Source organism: Bos indicus, chromosome X, assembly GCF_029378745.1.
Source record: "Bos indicus isolate NIAB-ARS_2022 breed Sahiwal x Tharparkar chromosome X, NIAB-ARS_B.indTharparkar_mat_pri_1.0, whole genome shotgun sequence".
Lineage (NCBI taxonomy): Eukaryota > Metazoa > Chordata > Mammalia > Artiodactyla > Bovidae > Bos > Bos indicus.
In genome coordinates, this window is record NC_091789.1 from 128,856,892 (window position 1) to 128,877,512 (window position 20,621).

Below are 20,621 nucleotides of genomic sequence, written 5' to 3' on the forward strand. Positions count from 1 at the left end.
TTCATTTACCTCCTATTACTACTAAACTTCAATTTTGCCTAATATTTGACTTTAGAGTAAAAATTCTTACTTTATTAAACTTTTAGAATTAAACCACTATAAAGAACCACAGAAAGAGACATCAGAATCTCTTTGACAAGATGAAATAACGAGGGCTAGCCAAAAGAAACATTAGCCAGAGGAGAAAGAAATTTAAAAAGAGTTCATCAGTGTAAAAACAGACATTAAAGTAGGACTGGATTTAAACCTTAATGAAGAAGAGGATAATTTAGAATTATATTAAGTTCCCAAGTTTTTTCGTAGGGTATAATAAAACTCATCAAATATCTCTAAAGTTCTTTTGAAATAAGAAAAGAAATCCAGACATACTCTTTGGGCTGTGGCTATACCACCAAACAAGGCTACATCTCCACCTAGTGACACGACAGCACAAAGCTGACCAAGAGCTTCCAACACTTAACCAATAAGTACCAAAATCATAAAGTGATGCTTTGTGATCCATATGCAACGCCAATACATCTCCACAAAACCACTCCAAGTATATAACACCATAACTGCTCTTCCATTCACTACAAAACAGGAAATGAGTCCAACTCCGCTAAAATGTGCTAGCTCTTCATGACATTAGCTTGCCCAGTAGCATGAGATTATAACAGCATTTTTTTTTTAAATTTGATACAAACATAACATGTGGAAGATGGTACAGTCCAGATAGACGCAGCCAACTTCTGAAACTCAAAGACCCACCATGATTCCTAAAACCACATGTGAACAAGGATTTTTCAAGCATTTCCACAAATCACAGTGCATCAGTGCTGTAATTAGGAACTGCATCATGATCCTTGAGAAACTCAAGAAGACTCACATGTACCATCAGCCAACCAGAAGTATTTTGGGGGCAGTAATGGCAAAATCTGTATTTGCATGCATCCTTACAAATTCCCATGGCTCTCTTAAATAGAACAACCCCGCCCATATGAAAATTCTCCAGGTTCAATCAGTTATAATGATCAGAGACGTTCTTTCTGGTCAGATGGGGAACTAGTGCCCTAGAGGGGTCCCCAAAACTGCATGTGCAGAATTCATTAGCAAGTTCACAGGTAAAATGAACCCCTGGAGATTCTGATGCAGCAGCTCTGTGTAGCCTAGGAATCTGTGGTTTAAAACAATAAAAAAAAACTTATTTAGCAAGTAATTCTGAAAAGAGAAGCTAGATTTGGGGACTACTGGCCGAGAAAGTCAATGCTGGGTCATGCTAATCCTGTCACTGTCACTCGTAGGATATGAGTGATCATGGGCGCTGGCAAGTATGACAGCATATATATACTCAAATAGGACACTTCTGTTCAGGTAAAATAACATAAAAATGAAAAAGTTTTTAAAAATCACCAACATTACAACCAAACTTCAACTACTGGCTTAAAAATTCATTTCCTTTATATCTAGAGTAAAACGCAAATTCTACTAATAAGCTTTCTAATAAAACTTTCATATTTCTTAAGTAGAAACCAAAACTCTCAAACACAATAATTTATCAAATTACTTTTATACACTGAGTTGGCTAAAAAGTTCTTCTGAGCTTTTCGTACCATCTTGCAATAATACCCAAATAAACATTTTGGCCAACCCAATATTTGAGCCACCAATCTTTTTTTTCCTTTACTTTTTATTTTATTATTAAAAAAAAATTCAATCTTTTTAAGACGTTTTTTCTTTACCATCAATCTTTAAAAGGAAGTATTAGGAAATGATTATTACTGCCACTGAACACGTCATTTTCATTAAGAACCTGTTTTCAAGAGAAATAGAGTACTGATGATAAAGTAACTAACAAAACTGCACGTGTAGCACATTTCTACTTCCCCAAGGAAGAGTACCCTAAATGTTAACACACAGATTAAAATTAAAAAAGACTGAGTCATTAAGAGTACAGGGAAGGTTCACATAGCAACAAGCACAACAGATCTACTATAGCCAGGAATCCTGCATTAGATGTTAAGAAAAGCACAAAGGAATATTTAATACTGTATGGATGTTATGTTATTCAGTTCAGTCGCTCAGTCATGTCCGACTCTCTGTGAACCCATGAACCGCAGCACGCCAGGCCTCCCTGTCCATCACCAACTCCCGGAGTCCACCCAAACCCATGTCTGTTGAGTCCGTGATGCCATCCAACCAACTCATCCTCTGTCATCCCCTTCTCCTCCTGCCCTCAATCTTTCCCAGCATCAAGGTCTTTTCAGATGAGTCAGTACTTTGCATCAGGTGGCCACAGTATTGGAGTTTCAGCTTCAACATCAGTCCTTCCAATGAACACCCAGGACTGACCTCCTTTAGAATGGACTGGTTGGACCTCCTTGCAGTCCAAGGGACTCTCAAGAGTCTCCTCCAACACCACAGTTCAAAAGCATCAGTTCTTTGGCACTCAGCTCTCTTCACAGTCCAACTCTCACATCCATACATGACCACTGGAAAAACCATAGCCTCGACTAGATGGACCTTTGTTGACAAAGTAATATTTCTGCTTTTTAATATGCTGTCTAAGTTGGTCATAACTTTCCAAAGAGTAAGCGTCTTTTAATTTCATGGCTGCAATCACCATCTGCAGTGATTTTGGAGCCCAAAAAAATAAAGTCTGACACTGTTTCCACTGTTTCCCCATCTATTTGCCATAAAATGATGGGACTGGATGCCATGATCTTAGTTTTCTAAATGTTGAGCTTTAAGCCAACTTTTTCACTCTCCTCTCACTTTCATCAAGAGGCTCTTTAGTTCTTGTTCACTTTCTGCCATAAGGGTGGTGTCATCTGCATATCTGAGGTTATTGATATTTCTCCAGGCAATCTTGATTCCAGCTTGTGCTTCCTCCAGTCCAGTGTTTCTCATGACGTACTCTGCATATAAGTTAAATAAGCAGGGTGACAATATACAGCCTTGACATACTCCTTTTCCTATTTGGAACCAGTCTGTTGCTCCATGTCCAGTTCTAACTGTTGCTTCCTGACCTGCATATAGGTTTCTCAAGAGGCAGGTCAGGTGGTCTGGTATGCCCATCTCTTTCAGAATTTTCCACAGTTTATTGTGATCTATATAGTCAAAGGTTTTGGCGTAATAAATAAAGCAGAAATAGATGTTTTTCTGGAACTCTCTTGCTTTTTTGATGATCCAGTGGATGTTCACAATTTGATCTCTGGTTCCTCTGCCTTTTCTAAATCCAGCTCGAACATCTGGAAGTTCTTGACTGACATATTGTTGAAGCCTGGCTTGGATAATTTTGAGCATTACTTTACTAGTGTGTGAGATGAGTGCAACTGTGTGGTAGTTTGAACATTCTTTGGCATTGCCTTTCTTAGGGACTGGAATGAAACCTGACCTTTTCCAGTTTTGTGGCTACTGCTAAGTTTTCCAAACTTGCTGTCATACTGAGTGCACCACCTTTACAGCATCATCTTTTAGGATTTGAAATAACTCAACTGGAATTCCATCACCTCCACTAGCTTTGTTCATAGTGATGCTTCCTAAGGCCCACCTGACTTCATATTCCAGGATGTCTGGCTCTAGGTGAGTGTGAGTGATCACACCATCATGATTATCTGGGTCGTAAAGATCTTTTCGGTAATGTTATGTTATTAGATGTTATCATTAGAAGACTTTCCTATTCAAAATTCACCAGAGAACCCTGTTATCCATATTAGTCTCTATCCCAAACACGTGCCATTGTCTGTTTACAAATATCAGAGTCTGGACAAGGATGAATCTGAGTGAATGCTGAAAAAACAAACGAAAAGGATACCAAAAATCATAAAGCTCATGCTTAAGAAGCACTACCCAAACAAGGTAAATTCATATGACCACAAAGCATTACAGTCACAGGTATGCTTCTTTTAAGACAAGCTGAAGTCAATTCTCACAAGGTTTATCTATCATCATCTACCCAAAACTCATCCTGAGAGGAGAGAATCAGGGTTTTGTTTTTTTTAAGTGCCAGAACCTCTGCCACTGCCCAAAACACAGCCAACTGGAGAAATGAGGAAAGAACATCTAACACAAGAGCAACCAATCCACAGGCTGATCAGACGCATAAGCGTCCTGGGCAAAGAGATAGGCTGAGTTGATGAAATTCATCTTCTGAGCATTCAGGATGGAGACAGTCAGGCAGAGCAGAAGACAAAAGGATACATGGAGAGTTATGATGAGTAGAAAGAAGGCCTGGAGTGCCTGTTCTCACCCTTAACAAGCTGCCTTAAACGGTTTGCCTGTCTATAGACAAGACAGTGGGGCGGGCGGCCATGACTTGACCAGTTCAGTCACTCAGTTGTGTCTGCAGCATGCCAGGCTTCCCAGTCTATCACCAACTCCTGAAGCCTGCTCAAACTCATGTCCATTGAGTTGGTGATGCCATCCGACCATCTCATCTTCTGTCGTCCCCTTCTCCCCTTCTCCTCCTGCCTCTTTCCCAGCATCAGGATCTTTTCCAATGAGTCAGTTCTTCACATCAGGTGGCCAAAGTATTGGAGTTTCAGCTTCAGCATCAGTCCTTCCAACGAATATTCAGGACTGACTTTCTTTAGGACTGACTGGTTTGATCTCCCAGTCCAAGGGACTCTCAAGAGTCTTGAGAGCGACTTGACCAACCCACTTACTAAGATACATAGGAAAAAACCCTGCTTTCTGCTGCCCAGTTCCAATCTCTAGAGCTCCGACTGGAATGTGTTTCTTGCCCTAGGATTACCATGGGACCTACTAGGCTCTCTGAATGCGTCTGTCTCCTGAGTTGGCGGGAGTAGGTCTCTCTTACTCATCACCTGAAGAGCCCGAAGTGAGAGCACAAGACATTATTTCTGACCAGAATAATGACATACTCTTCAGATTCCATCTGTGTGCTATTAGGCTAAGCTGAGCAATAACAGCATTTAGGAACAACACAGGTGAGCTAACGTTGCTGTGAGAGCTGACTTTTGTACCAAGTACTTCAGTCTGTACCTTTAAAATGATCTTACCATAGGATTCTCCATTTTGTTTTGCAGTTTCTTACAAAGAAAGGAGGGGAAACAGTCACAATGGAAGGCACCTCCTAGAGGATAATGGGAACTGCTCTACAACGCTAATTCTAGCATTCACTGCCAGGAGGCTGTAATTTGCAGATGTGTAAAGGTAGATATTAATGTGCTAAATAAGCAGCAAGGAGGCATGCTTCAGTGTGCTGCACATTCAATTACTGTGATGCAGGATGCACCCCACTCTAACACATTTATACAACTGTCTAGTCAAAAATAAAAATATTGTCCCTACCTTTCTACATAAAAGTTTCCTAGAGTCTCAAGAGATCTAAGTATGGGATCACTGTTAGTTCCTTCAGGCTTCCCTAAGGCTATAAAACACACATGTGCATGTGCATACCCATGTACAGGCACATGTGTGTACATGCACACACGCCTGCACGCACACACACACAGGTCATCTGGTGCTGACATCTGACTATGCTTACACCATGCAGGACCTTCACCGCTGAGAAAATCAACAGCAGAGCTGTCATTAGAACTTAGAACCCCTATACCCTCTACCTCAAGCTTCCTAAAACAAAAGGAAAGGAAAACAAATATGAGAGACAGAGATGCTGAGTTAGAAGATTAACTGAGAAATCTCAGAAGCTAAGAGGAGAAGGGGAAAAACCAATGAAAACAATACTGTCTTCAAAAAAGGAAGGCAGTGGGAAGACATCACTAAGAGTTGTGGGTGCTGACACACATCTCTTCCTCTTCTGGCGGTACTGGGGCGGATTGGGAAGAAGAGCTGGAGAGGCCTGGAACCTTGAGGACTCTGCCTGCTGCCCCTGGGGCACCTGGCAGTGGAGGCTCCAGTGTCTTTTTACTAGAAGACATGGAAGAACTTCTAGGCCTGCTGAGAGCCAGTGCTCTCTGCCTTGTTGATTCTTTCTCAGACTTATTTTGAACCAGAAAGAGCTTCTGCTTGGGTATCCAGACACTCCGAGAATTAAGAATGGGGTCCACAGGCATGAAACAGAAAGCTGCCTATTAAAATGTGCTTTGTCCACAAGGAGGAAAGAGACTTTCATGTTTCCTGCTAGGCTGTCAAGCCAATTCTGCCATGGCAGGAAAGGCAACTGATTTAAGACTAGTGCCTCACTGAGGAATAAGGATTATATGTACCTGGCTGGGAAAACCAACTAATATAGAGGTTATGAGTACAGAAGATCAGATACTGAATTCATCCAGGAAGGTGGTGTGTGGTGGGCACTGGAGATGGGGAAATACACACGTACTATGGATTTCATAGAGAGATGCATGTTATTCACAGTTATATACCAATCTGTAAAGTGGGTATGAATTCAAATGTAGAAAGCAATGTTCTCACTGGGTTATGAAGACAGGTGATTTTTAGTCTCTTCCATCTTTTCCCACATTTTCTCAGTTTTCTTCAGTGAGCACTTTTTATGGTTAGATAGCATCACCAACTTAATAGACATGAATCTGAGCAAACTCCAGGAGATAATAAAGGACAGAGGAGCCTGGTGTGCTGCAGTTCATGGGGCCACAAAGAGTCAGACACGACTTAGTGACTCAACAACAACATTATGGTATTAGTCCTCTTAACTGACCAAACTGGGAACAGGAGTTGGATGACTGACAAAAAAGTTGCATAGTAAGAAACCATAAAATATGACTACAACTGTAAATATTAACCTAAAACACACATATGAATACACAGTTTATTCCTCTACCAATCTTCTCATGTAAGGCCAAAGCCCCTCCTTTGAATAGGGGTTCCAGGTCATATTTCTTAGATAAACAATACTGCACACAGCTATGAATTCCAATTTCTTTAAAGTGCACTAGAGATACTTGTCAAGCAATCTGAGTGCAGATTCCTACTCATATTTTTACTCACCGCTGCCCTGTCACCTAATAGTTACCTTGTTCCCAGTTACTTCATTACATTTTTAAGAAACTTTTTTTATCAAGCCTTTCCAGAGCATTCAACCTGATTTTTATGGAAATCAGTTTCTTTTCTGTACTCACATTTCTTCAGTTTACATAACGTATAAATAAATTATGTATGTTTATACATATTGATGTGGTATAATTTACACCAACAGTTTGAAGACAAGTGACCCTTAGTTAACACAGGCCTCCCCAAGCGGAAGAAGCACCACTGCATTCTAGAAAGTATGTCCAAGCCAAGCATCCTCAGTGTGCTGTGGTGCAATTTATGATTTACAAAGGTGGAAGAAGAGCTGATGGTGTGGAAGTTGCTTCAAAGGTTCGTGCACTTTCAGAATCTAAAACCAGCCCCCACTGTTGTCTTCCTCAAGGAAAGAGGTTATTAAGAAATAAAAAACAAGGTTTGAAGGAAGTGGTGGGGAGTGGGAAGCAGGGCAGTCCTTGCCCCACCCTTCCTGAGTGTGAGGCGTAGCTGTGCGTTGGGGGAGGCAGCAGAGGGGCGTGGGGGTAAGCTTTGCCTTTTAGTTGCGCCAGACAAGTAGTAGGAATGATTCCATGAGAGGATGGATGGAATAAACTGTGTTCACCCTAACAGGTGGGTTTGCTGAGTACAAAGTCAAAAAGGGCAGGAGAAGGAGTGAAGATAAAGCTGTGAGTGAGCCCAGAATGAGGGAGGGAGCCATCTGGCCCAGGTCAAAGCCTTGACTGAAAAGGCCCAAGAAAGCAGGAGACACAAACTTCTAGGTTTTTTCTTACAAATACTGATCCAGCTGTCTTGCACATAATCCTCGGCTAGTGTTTGGTACAAAACTTCTGTCCCCGAGAAAAGTGATGCAAGCATGAATGAGAGTTAATTCCAGCCTTTTAGGAATTTACACCCCCGTTAGAGCTTCCCTTGTGGCTCAGCTGGTAAAGAATCCACCTGCAATGCAGAAGACCTAGGTTCAATCCCCGGGTTGGGAAGATCTGGAGAAGGGAAAGGCTACCCACTCCAGTGTTCTGGCCTGGAGAATTCCATGGACTGTATAGGCCACGGGGTCACAGATAGTCGGACACGATTGAGCAACGTTAACTTTCACTTTAGAGAGACCAACAGGAGCATTGCTACAAATGACGCCAAGCCCAGGCAGGATTCAGTAAGAGCCACACAGACAATAAGGGCTGCAAACACCGGCCCTTGCTCTCCACCAGCGTGCAGCCGCCTCCTCTGACTCACCGGACAGCAGCACTAACGACTGCCAAGAATGCCCATTAGTTCTCTACTTACACTGACTCATGGCTACGACCTCTCTAAAAATGAGCGAGACGCTTTTTGTAGAGAAACACTGAGATGATAAAAAAGGAGTGTATTTTTACAGCTTTATCATGAAGAACTGCAAACACAGACAGAAGCACAGAGCACAGTGTCAAGAATCCTTGTGTGCTCATCACAAGACTCAATGCTTCCCAACACAGCCCAGTCTTTCTCACTGCCCACTCTCTGGAGTCAATCCCACATGGCATTTTGTATCAAGTGTGGTATCTCAAAGAATCTCTCTTGAAGCTAAGGATGCCTTTAAAATGAACATAACCACAAAGCAAATATCACACCTACAAAATTAACAATGTTTCTTGGACATCTGGGCTTCCCTAATGGCTCAGCTGGTAAAGAATCTGCCTGCAATGCAGGAGACCTGGGTTCGATCCCTGGGTTGGGAAGATACCAACTGGGTTGGAGAAGGGAATTGCTACCCACTCCAGTGGGTATCATCAAATATTCAATTGTTGTATCAATGTCCTAAATGATTTTAAATATTTTATAATTTACGCCTGAATATTCATTAGAAGGACTGATGCTGAAGCTGAAGCTCCAATAACTTTGGCCACCTGACGTGAAGAGCTGATTTGCTGGGAAAGATTGAAGGCAGGAGAAGGGGATGACAGAGGATGAGATGGTTGGATGCCATCACGGACTCAATGGACATGAGTTTGAGCAAACTCCAAGAGATGGTGAAGGACAGGAAAGCCTGGCATGCTGTGGTCCATGGGGTCGCAAAGAATCAGACAAGACTTAGTGACTCAACAACAACAATTTATGCCAGAAACAAACCAAAGGCACTAACTTATTACACAATCAATGGTATAAGTGAGAAGGCACATGACTCATGGGATTGCCCCAGGATGCTCATGAACTTGTCTACCTCCAGCCCTTGTTGGGTGCTTGTCCTGCTTCAGGAGCTCTACTTATGTCAACTCATTGAACCCTAGGATACAGGTGAATTGCCAAGAGTACTATTATATTGATGAAGAAACGGAGGCCCAAAGATGTTATATAACATGTCCAAGGTCACCTAGCTCATCTAAATGTCTATCAGCTGATGAACAGATAAAACAAAATGCAGTCTATTCACACAATGGAATAGTATTGGACCATAAAAAGAAATAAAGTGCCGATTTATGTTACAACATGGGTGACACTTGAAAACATTACACTAAGTGAAAGAAACCAATCACAAAAGACCACACACTGTATCACTTCATGTACATGAAATGTCCAGAACTGGAATATCTGTAGAGACAGAAAGTAAACTAGTGGTTGCCTAGGGCTGGGGAGAGGGGTAGTGGGGAGTGACTGCTAATGAGCATGGGGTTTTCTTTGTGGGGTGATGAAACACTTCTAAAACTGGATTATGGTGACAGCTGCACAACTCTGTGAACATACTAGAAATCCCTGAATTGTACATTTTAAATGAGTGAATTGGATGGTATGTGAATTGTACTGCAATAAAGCCTTTTTTTTTTTTAAAGTAAATTACCAGAGGTTGGACATCTCTGAAGCCAAGGAGTATTTATTGACCATGTACACAGGCATATACTAAGTTCTAGGTGAGTTGCAATGTAAGTATAAGACAAAAACCCTGACTTCAAACTGCTGGCAGTTCAAGAGAAAAGGCATCTATGCAATGTATCAATATTATAATGCCCTTTTGCTTTATGGATATGTGTCTTGTCCATAAGACACATGTGGCAGTCAACTATGTGAACCAGGTTTTCTAGATGATAAAAGCTACTGGGCCAGGGCCAGGTGAACATACAGGCCCTGGTCAGATGGATCCTGCTTCCCTCCGCTGCCGGGGGCCTGCAGAGGGTTATCTTGTGAGAGAGAAACCTACAGGTATCTTCGGGAGCTGAAGCCGAGCCTATTCACTTATAACTGGAGTAATGTGAGTACATGTTTTCTAACTAAACAGAAGCCAAGGCAGTCTGACAAGCCTTGGCTGAGCTAAGGCCACCAGGGGGATACCCAGGGTAACCAAATATTAGTAACACAGGTTTTCCTTAGCTTCAGCGGCTGAAGATCTGGTCTGTTCCCCCACCAGGGAGGCTGCCGACACTGGGTCCCCTCCCTTGGCCCTCTAAGCTTCGATGGCAAGGGTCACTCCACTTTAGGCGGGCTTGAGAGCTTTGCCAAAGAGACCAAGCCCTGCTCTACCTGTTCTCACCTAGCTACACAATCCAGACAAAGGACAGCAAGAGAGATCCTGATGACGATCTGGGAGAGCGATGGTCATGACAGGGTAAGATGTGGGTTTTAGAGGAAGGCTGCAGGAGACACGATCCAGGAAAGGGGACAGTCTCAGAATGTGAGGCTGCGCAGGGTAACCATAACACCAAAAAAAAAAAAAACTGGAGAGGGCCAGGAACCCGCTCAATGATTTACAACCAGGAAGGCTTTTTGGAGCTAGCATTTACCTTAAGTGAAAATTGAGGAAAATGCTGTTCTAATGCACTCTGTTGTACCCTGAGGCTAATGGAACAGAGCCCAGCTCAATGTCCAGTGAACCCGTGAGCACAAATGCCTCATAGAACCTACAACCTGGAGGGCATGTCGGCAAGATGTCTACTTTTTAACCAATGTGTGAATTCAGCTGAATTTTACAACAAGGGTTTATATTCTCAAATTTTCAGACAGTGGTGGCAATCAAAACTTAGACTCTTACTTAAACTCATAAATATTTACTATTTAGCTAGAACTATAAGAAAAACCCTGGTCCATGAAGTAGAAAATCCCATTTTGAGCATCACAAACTATGCATCATTGCCTGAGCTGCCAAGAAAGAACAGATCATATTTGGATCATGTGGCTTGGGCCCACAGTGGTCTGATGAACCAGCAAACAGTTCAATGCCATAACCCTACAGCCAAGCTGCCTCAACAAAACTGCATCCCTAACGCATCCCAACGAAACAAAATCTCTAACATGACACTGGCCTCCTTACCTTTCACAACATCAGCAACGTTGCAGGTGGGATCAATACTTCCGATGTGTTTCGGATGCACAGGATTGGTGTCACCGCCAAACAGAAGTGCTAAACACACCCAAGAGAAAAGGGAGAGGATTAAAAACACTTGGCTAGGATGGTCAGGCAGAGGAATTCAGGGCTTTTAAGTTTTGAAACAATCCTCTCATTGTGAAAGCTGTTTTAGCAGCCACAGTGACTTAGAGTAACAGAATCCACTCAACTGGTTGGTGATCAGTTATCGTACAGTGGAGGACCTGCCATGCCGTGAGACCTGCCACGTGCAGTTAGCCAGTCCTAAAGCAGCAACATGAAGCACGTATCCAACCTGCTCTCCCCGACCCAATGTGATCTGGTTGAAAAACTGCTTCCTTTCATCCTGAATCAAGTTAACCCACCTTCTCAGCAATATCCTAGACAGTTATTCCAACATTCACTAAATATTTACAAAATAGTCTACAGCATTAGGCTAGGCTTACAAAGGGTCTTTTACCATGAACACTTCAAATGCCTCGATCATAGAAGTTACTTTCACCATACTACACTATTTGTGCAAGCATTTTTAAGAGAACACTCAACTACTTTCATAATATACAAGGTTGGCAAAATTTTACTTCTGAAAAAAACCTAAGTTGTGGTACATATATACAATGGAATGGAATATTACTCAGCCATAAAAATGAATGAATTTGAGTCAGTTCTAGTAAGGTGGATGAGCCTAGAGTCTCTTATACAGAGTGAAATAAGTCAGAAAGAGAAAAAAAAAGTATCAGATATTAAAGCATATATATGGATTCTACAAAAATGGTACTGATGAACCTATCTGAAGGTCAGGAATAGAAATGGAGATGCGAGAACAGACTTATGAACACAGCAGGGAAGGAAAGGGTGGGACAATTAAAGACAGTAGCACTGGCATATACACACAAAGCGAAGTCGCTCAGTCGTATACAACTCTTTGCGACCCCATGGACTGTAGCCTACCAGGCTTCTCCATCCATGGGATTTCCCAGGCGAGAGTACTGGAGTGGGTTGCCTTTCCTTCTCCAGGAAATCTTCCCGACCCAGGGATTGAACCCTGGTCTCCTGCATTGTAAGCAGACGCTTACCGTCTGAGCCACCAGGGAAGTCCTACAACCACGTGTAAAACAGACAGCTAGTGGGAAGTTGCTATATGACACAGGGAGCTCAACCTGGTGCTCTGTGACAACTTAGAAGGCTGGGATGGGGTGGGAGGGAGGTTCAAGAGGGAGGACAATTTATACAATTGTATACTTTATAATTATAAAATATGCATAATTTTGGATGATTCATGTTGTTGTATGGCAGAAACCAACACAACATTGTAAATCAATTATCCTCCAATTAAAAATAATTTTTTTAAAAAGCCAAAAGGAGACCCCTTCAAAGAAAAAAGCAATCTGAATGCAAATGTTTATATGTGTGACTATTTTTAAGTCAAACAAGAAATGGGAAATAACTTAGACTCCACGAAAGGAAAATGCTTAAATAAAATAGGTGAAGGTTTTAATTATGAAAGAGGACAAACATGGGCATTAGGCCAATATGTAAAGTGCCAATTGATTAAGTGGAAGAAAAACAAGAGATGCGCAAGTTTAATGATCGAAAAACATGTACATGGTTTAATGATCAAAAACCATGTGGACATACATATTCAGGTCAGAAAGAAAATGCAGTTATCTAAGTAGTTTAATTCAATAGTATTGGGGTTCTTTATTTTTTTCTTTTAAATTTCCTGTAAATTGCCAAACATTTACATTTTCAACAGACATACATTTAGAACAAACCCACATTTAACAGCTGCATAACATTTGTTTATCCAAATAAAGTAATATTACTAAAATAAAGATGCTCTGTCCATTTTCTGACTCAACAAAGAGGATGAATTCGACTCTAGACACTAGATGCTTTTTCATAAAAATTATGACATTGGACACAGAGACACGCTGAAAATGAGTTTAAAAGTTTTTGTGGAGAGAATTTTAGTTATTCTTTTCTTATCTGCTTATCAGCCTAGAGAGGAGAGTAAAACTCTCAATACAAGATTAGTGTTTGACAATTCCACGTAATCTGATTTCACTGATCACTGTGAAATGTAAGATCAATTGCTCATATTGCCAACATGCCAATTCAATATTCTCAGTATCATTATCTCAGGTTTGTTTTTAAAACCAGAAAAGGAAACCATGTGCCATCCTGGATAAAGATTAGAACTGACTCTAGAGACACTGAAAGCATTCGGAGATGAACACCAGGCTGCCAGGTGCCTGTCAGATACTATGCCCCACCAGGAACATAACAGCAGAGGCTTAAAAGGCAGGCAGTGGTCCTGTCTGTAATATGAGTATCCAAAAAGCCTTTCAAGGATTTCCTTTAACTGAGAGTTCTAAAGATTAGCTTTTTCATAGATAGAACTCACTTAGGAAAAACTGACCTAGAAGTAAAATTTCTAGACAAAACAGTAATTGAAAGTGAAGCAATAGGAAAACATTTGGGTGAAATAACTCTGATTATCTTTTCAAAACTGGACCAAGAAAACCCAACTTACTGTGCTGGTTAATAAGCATGCGGAAAGAGATGCGGTTGGTATAAAATCGGTCCAGAAAATACTGGATGTTACTGCTAATGAATGGATCAAACCCAAACTTCTCCTTGTACTCGATCACTCCTTGGGCCATTGTAGGAACCACATCATTGTGTCTATTTCTGACTTTAATTAGGACTTGGAGAAAGCTGCATGGGAAGGAAACAAAAAAAGTGGTCAGTCTTTATGTTTCATGGACTAATGCACAAATTTCCCAGCTTTATTTCAGAACTATTTACCTGCTGGTATTTTTATAGGCAGAACCATCATTATCATCATAGGCTACAAGGAAGTACTCACAAGAAACTAAAGGATTACCCAGTTTTTGCTTGAAACTTTCTATAGAAAGTCTTCCTTTGGAAGTACTTCTTAAATAAAGAAACAGAATGCTCAAATACCTTTTTAGGAATCCACTGACTTTCTAGATAAATAATTACATATGAAACAGACCCTATAAATGTTTGCTGAATACACAACTGCAGAATTTATTGATGTTTCTTCTGACAACATGAAGACAATACCAAAAATCTCCAAGGATTTATGATGGACTCTTAAAAAGATAGCTTCCATGAAGAAATAAATGGTGCCAAACTGTTTAAAAGCAAAAATTTGAAGCAAATTTCTCACAGCAGTACAATAGTGATGGAACACAGATAGAACAAAGGTGATTAAGACAAACCTATTCAAATATTTGGGTACATTATTGTAAAGGTGTAGAGGGAAAACTATATTGAGACTGGTAACTAAGAACAGAAAGGCAAGTCAATGGAACCAAATAAAAACCTTGGAACCAGAATCAAGGATGAATGAGAAGGTGTGTGTAAAAATTCAGCAATATTGATGATGAAGTGACAATGTAAGTCAGTAGGGAAACAAATTAGTTGGGATAGCTGACTAACAATGTAAGTCATGCTCCAATTTTAAACCTAATGCCCAAAAATGGATTAAAAAACTTAAATGTAAAAGGGTGAAATTGTAGAAAAGAAAGAAGAAAATCAGGTGAGTAAGTATATAACCTTGGGAGTAAGGAAGACTGTTCTAAGCCTAATACCAAAGGCAGAAACCATGAAGAAACAAATCATAGGCCTGTCTAGGATCTCGGCAATCTTATAAGGACACAAGAAAAGTTAAATCTGAGAAATATATATTCACAAGAGTTACTATTCTTAGTAAAGGAAAAGATGACCACACTCTAACAGAAAACTAGGCAAGGGGCCTGGTATCAATAGAAAATGTACCAGAGGGCATGCAAATGCCAATAACTTTACCTTTGAAATAATAAAAGGAAAGCAAATTAAAACAATGCAACACTATGCTTACCGGACTGGCAAAGAATAACCACTGCTGGCTAGAGAGTGGGCACGTAGCTGATGAATTTCTAGGGGCGACTGAGCAGCCTGTATCAAAAGCCCAAACAAAGTTACTCCACTCCCAGGAACTGACTCTAGGAAAAGAACTGGATAAGGTCAACAACCGTATTTCAGAGCTGTTCTTTAGAGCACTACTTAGGGTAGCAAGAAGACCACAAACTATTCTAAACCCAGTAACAGGAGATCAAGTCATCTGACTTATCTACAGGCGGACCACTATGTAGACCTATAATACTGACACTGTTATTTTTGTAAAAACCAAAACAAAACATTCTGTACATATAGAAACACGTACGCCAAGTTAAAAGTATGGATGGAAGGAAAATGTTAACAGTTTAATTTCCAGTAATGGAAATTTGGAGTGACTATCTGCATAGTCTTATGTTTCTCAATGATGAAACTCTTCTGTAATAAATACATATGTACAGAGACAGCAAAAATGAATAAGTCAACTCAGAAATTAGAAGGTCAAAATTATTCATGAGAAATTTTCTAATGGACCATTTATCCTTTACATAATGCTCTTCCCAATGTATTCATAATGAAATATTACTAAAGTGTAACAATTCATTACAGTAGGAAAGTGACTCAACTTATCTGTAGGGAGGAGACTTGCCTCAATGGTTCAATTCTCGGACTACTTACCCAATCTTCTGGGGCTCCTTTTCTTTTTTGCAACAAGTCTTATTTAATTTTACATTTTTGGCCACACCCAGGGCTTCCCTGGTGGCTCAGACAGTGAAGAATCTGCCTGCAATGCAGGAGACCTGGGTTTGATCCCTGGGTTTGGAAGATCCCCTAGAGGAGGGCAAGGCAACCCACTCCAGTATTCTTGCCTGGAGAATTTCCACGGACAGAGGAGCCTGGTGGGCTACAGTGCATGGGGTCACAAAGAGTCGGACACAACTGAGTGATTAAGCACAGCACTGTGGCACATGGGAGCTTAGTTCCCTGATCAGAGATCGAACCGGCACCCCCTGCATAAGAAGACAAAGACTCAACCACTGGACCACTGTGGAAGTCCCGGGCTCTTCTAAACTTTGTCACTATGATCAACATCCTCATCTTCCTTGCTACTTTCACTTTACTTATGATTTCCCTGCTCACGACTCCTATATAACCTCTCACTGAGCAGAAAAGGCTGCTATGATGAACAGGACTCCCCATTCCTTCCTTTACCACAAGCATCTGGCTTCTACAACCTCAAGTCTCCCAACTAGCTTCATGGCAACCTGGGCAGGTTACTGAAACTCACTGAGAGCTGTTATCATTACGATCTTGTACACACTGGATCCAGAAGTTGGCAGCTTCTAAAGGCTTGTGTCCACAAATTACAGGACTGCAGGAAGTACACAGCAGAAATGTAATATCACAGATGCTCACAAACCTACATCCCCAAATCTGAAGCTAGAGAGGTCAGTCCTTATTTGCAGGATACCAGCCAAACAAACTGTCACTAGCTAAGGACTTTGGTGAAAACAAAGCTTCTGGATTCGATTCATTTAACTTCGATAACTTAAACGACAGCAAAGGCCTGTAACAAGGAAAGCGTTACAGCCGGGGCCCTAATCCAACGCCTCTTCTTCCACATTTCATAGACCCATTAAGAAAACATCTCACGAAGTAAAAACAGGTCAGGACTTTTTTTCCTTTGCATTTTAATTTACAAGTACATCTGACCTAGCGACTCAGACTCAGACCAGCAGTTCTGGCAATATGGTGCATTGCAAAGAGCAACTGTACTGAGGGAGAGTGAATATGATTTAGAGACTCAGCTCTGCTCCAAACTGACGTTACGATCTGGGGGAAGTCACTTCCCATCTTGGACCTCATTTTCCTTATCTGTGAATTGAGACAGCTGGGTTAAATGCCTGGAGCTAAGGTCACTTATGTAATGTGATATTTCTTAGTTCTTTTTATGGAACACCTACATGTAAGGCATTTGGCCACAATGATGTGGGCCAGGTTTCTACTTGGAAATTCCTCAGCACAACAGGCCTGCTGTATGCATTCAATGATGGGTACATGAAAGAGGAGAAAATTAATGGGAAGAGGACACAATTTCTCCTGGCTGGGGAAAAAACACACTCAGAGCTGGGTGTTTTCTGGTTAAATGAAAATGAAAAACTGGAAATATTTTCCATCAGCATGCAAATTTAGCAGTCTCCATGCCTAATAGCAGCAATGGAATTCAGAATAGTTATGTTAATAGCATACTTTTATGCTTCTCCATAATAAAAGCATTATCTTTTCTCTGAGCTCAAATGTAATTACTGCATTGAAACTTTAAAAACAAATTATAAGGGACTAAGTACATAAACTCATGTATACACAGAGGTCAGTGCATTCTTAAAACTACCACTAGGTGGAACATTTACTGCAATATTTACAGTGGGTGCCCAGCACCAGTTCACCAGAAAGAAGCACAAGTATTAAGAATTAGATCATGAGGTGTAATTTGAAGGGTCTCCTGGTACTAGTTAAATTCTTAGCTCAAATTTAGAGTGGGGAGGGAGGTGGGAAGGGGGTTCAGGATGGGTAGGGGAAGAGACACACATGTATACCTGTGGCCGATTCATGTTGATATATGGCAAAAACCATCACAATAAGTAATTATCCTCCAATGAAAAATTAATTAATTAAAAAACTGCAATGTTGAGCTGTTACCCATTAAGAAACCTAATGCTTCCATCCCACTTGTACTTCTTGGCTCTCAGTGACGTGAGTTCCATTTACCAAAACATTTTTTTGACTTTCAGGTAAGTTTAGTATCCTACTTACTTATCCAAGACCTGCGGATCTTCAGGGCTCTTATTTTCATATTCTAGAAGTTCAAGAAAACTCTGCATATACCTGAAAAAGAGATACTGTGTTAGTTGCCTACCCAACATCCAGCCTCCTTCCCCTCTTCCTTTGTCACCAGCCAGTTCAGTCGTGTCCAACTCTTTGTGACCCCATGGACTATACAGTCCATGGAATTCTCTAGGCCAGAATACTGGAGTAGGTAGCCATTCCCTTCTCCAGGGAATCTTCCCAACCCAGGAATCAAACCCAGGTCTCCCGCATTGCAGGCAGATTCTTTACCGTCTGAGCCACCAGTGAAGCCTTGGAATACCTTAAATTTCCACCCAGGTATCCATCCAATCCCCTCGCTCTCCCATGGAACTCAAGTGCTTCAGGGGAAGCTCATACTATGCAGAGCTCCTGAGTGGCCAGTTTTCCTCTGGGTAATCCTATTCCTCTTGTCACTAATTCCTAATTGGTCTGATAGTCCTGGTCTAAGCCTGTCACTGCACTGCATTCCCCCGAACTCAGGGGTTGGCTCAAGAATGGAGCCTCAATTCAGGCCACTAAAATGAGAGCAGATTTGCTGGTGGTCTTTGGGAGAGAGGTGCATGTAAAGCCTGCAACTGCTGCAGCTATTCTGTCACCAGGAGAAAATCCAGTCAGGACAGAGGACAAGATGGTTGGATGGCATCACCAACTCGATGGACGTGAGTTTGAACAAGCTCCAGGAGTTGGTGACGGACAGGGAAACCTGGCCTGCTACAGTCCACGGGGTCGCAAAGAGTCGGACACGACTGAGTGACTGAGCTGAACTGAATGAAGTCAATCCCATGGAAAGTAGGACCTTGAAAATCTCGTGACTCTCTGAATTACACCAACTCCAAAAGCTCATCCTATGGGAGGATCTTAGTCACCATTTATTGCTTCAGTCAGGCTTAGTTGGATTTTCTGCTAACTTGCTAATACACATATCCTAACTGGGACATCAAGTCTATAGTTTGATTACCAAAAAAAGTGCATAGAATATTTAATAAGCAAGTGTGTGACCCTGAAAAGGATGCTAAGAAGTTAGAATCAGAAATAAAGAGGATTCCTTCTTAGAGTTAACCTAAATTCATCAACATGTAAATGGAAGAGAAAGAATGCCTCTTCTCAGTTCAGTTCAGTTGCTCAGTCGCATCCAACTCTTTGCGAACCCATGGACTGCAGCACACCAGGCCTCCCTGTCCATCACCAACTCCAGGAGTCCACCCAAACTCATGTCCATTGAGTCGGTGATGCCATCCAACCATCTCATCTTCTGTTATCCCCTTCTCCTCCCATCTTCAACCATTCCCAGAATCAGAGTCTTTTCAAATGAGTCAGTTCTTTGCATCAGGTGGCCAAAGAATTGGAGTTTCAGCTTCAGCATCAGTCCTTCCAATGAATATTAGGACTGATTTCCTTTAGGATGGACTGGTTGGATCTCCTTGCAGTCCAAGGGACTCTCAAGAGTCTTCTCCAACACCACAGTTCAAAAGCATCAATTCTTCGGCGCTCAGCTTACCTTATAGTCCAACTCTCACATCCATACATGACTACTGGAAAAACCATAGCCTTGACAAGACGGACCTTTGTTGGCAAAGTAATGTCTCTGCTTTTTAATATGCTGTCTAGGTTGGTCATAACTTTCCTTCCAAGGAGTAAGCGTCTTTTAATTTCATGGCTGCAATCACCATCTGCAGTGATTTTGGAGCCCCCCCAAAATAAAGTCTGTCACTGTTTTCACTGTTTCCCCATCTATGCCTCTTTTAGGCCCTTTGAAACAGGTCCTGTTGCTGATTACCAACATATCTCAGTCAGGGCCAGCGTAAGCAATAATGTGTCCAGTAAAGATCTGGAGAATGGAGGAAATAATGCGATTCAGGATTCCAATTACTTAGAGGTGTGTGAGCTCTGCTTTGGGTCTGAACACGTCTGAACAAATTATCCCTTATCCCAATTATTTTTAGTAACTAATTACAACTAATCCTACTCTTCTGCGTTGGATAGAGGATGAGGGCATGCCAACAACTAACCATGACCGTTTAGCTTATAAACACATAAACAGGAATGATGTCTTATTAATCAGCCTCACCTGAACTTTGTGACAATGCATGATACTAAAGCATGTTCATCTCGGGATAATTTTTTAATATGGTTTCTGAGCATTTAAGGCTATGAATCAGACACTGTTAAAATCATTAGGTCAAGCCATCCTAAGAGGCCACAGGCAGCCATCCACAGTGATGCCCTCAGGCCTGCCACATGTCAGCAGATTTTCAGGCTGGCACACCATCCTTACGGAAGGGGATGTCATTTAAAAAAATGTTATAAGTGGAAAGAGGTCGAAGATTATGCTGAGCTTCTCATCCTGCAAGTCAAGAAGGCACAGAGAACACACTGACTCAGGTGAGCTTCATGGCCCAGTATACTTAAGATTCGCTTTCGAGAAGAAAAGGAAACGACAGGTCAAGATGACACATGCTCCTGAACTGGATTCCGAGATTGGGGCGATACAGTAATACTGAAAGATAGCTAGCCTATCCAGAATTTCCGGCCCAGTAGCAGGCCCCTAATAGTGCTTATATACTTCGTG

General features: G+C 41.4%; 1 protein-coding gene across 2 annotated transcripts in view; it reads right to left on the reverse strand.

The window, feature by feature from the left end:
- PDK3 (pyruvate dehydrogenase kinase 3) overlaps positions 1-20,621 on the reverse strand; it is an 82,521-nt gene that overhangs the window by 32,505 nt on the left and 29,395 nt on the right. For both annotated transcript variants that reach the window (XM_019956257.2, XM_019956256.2), the window contains exons 3-5: positions 17,999-18,070; positions 13,812-13,996; positions 11,222-11,311 (exon numbers count right to left, since the gene is read on the reverse strand). In XM_019956257.2, the coding sequence (XP_019811816.1) occupies positions 11,222-11,311; positions 13,812-13,996; positions 17,999-18,070 (347 nt within the window). The remainder of the gene's footprint in view (positions 1-11,221; positions 11,312-13,811; positions 13,997-17,998; positions 18,071-20,621) is intronic.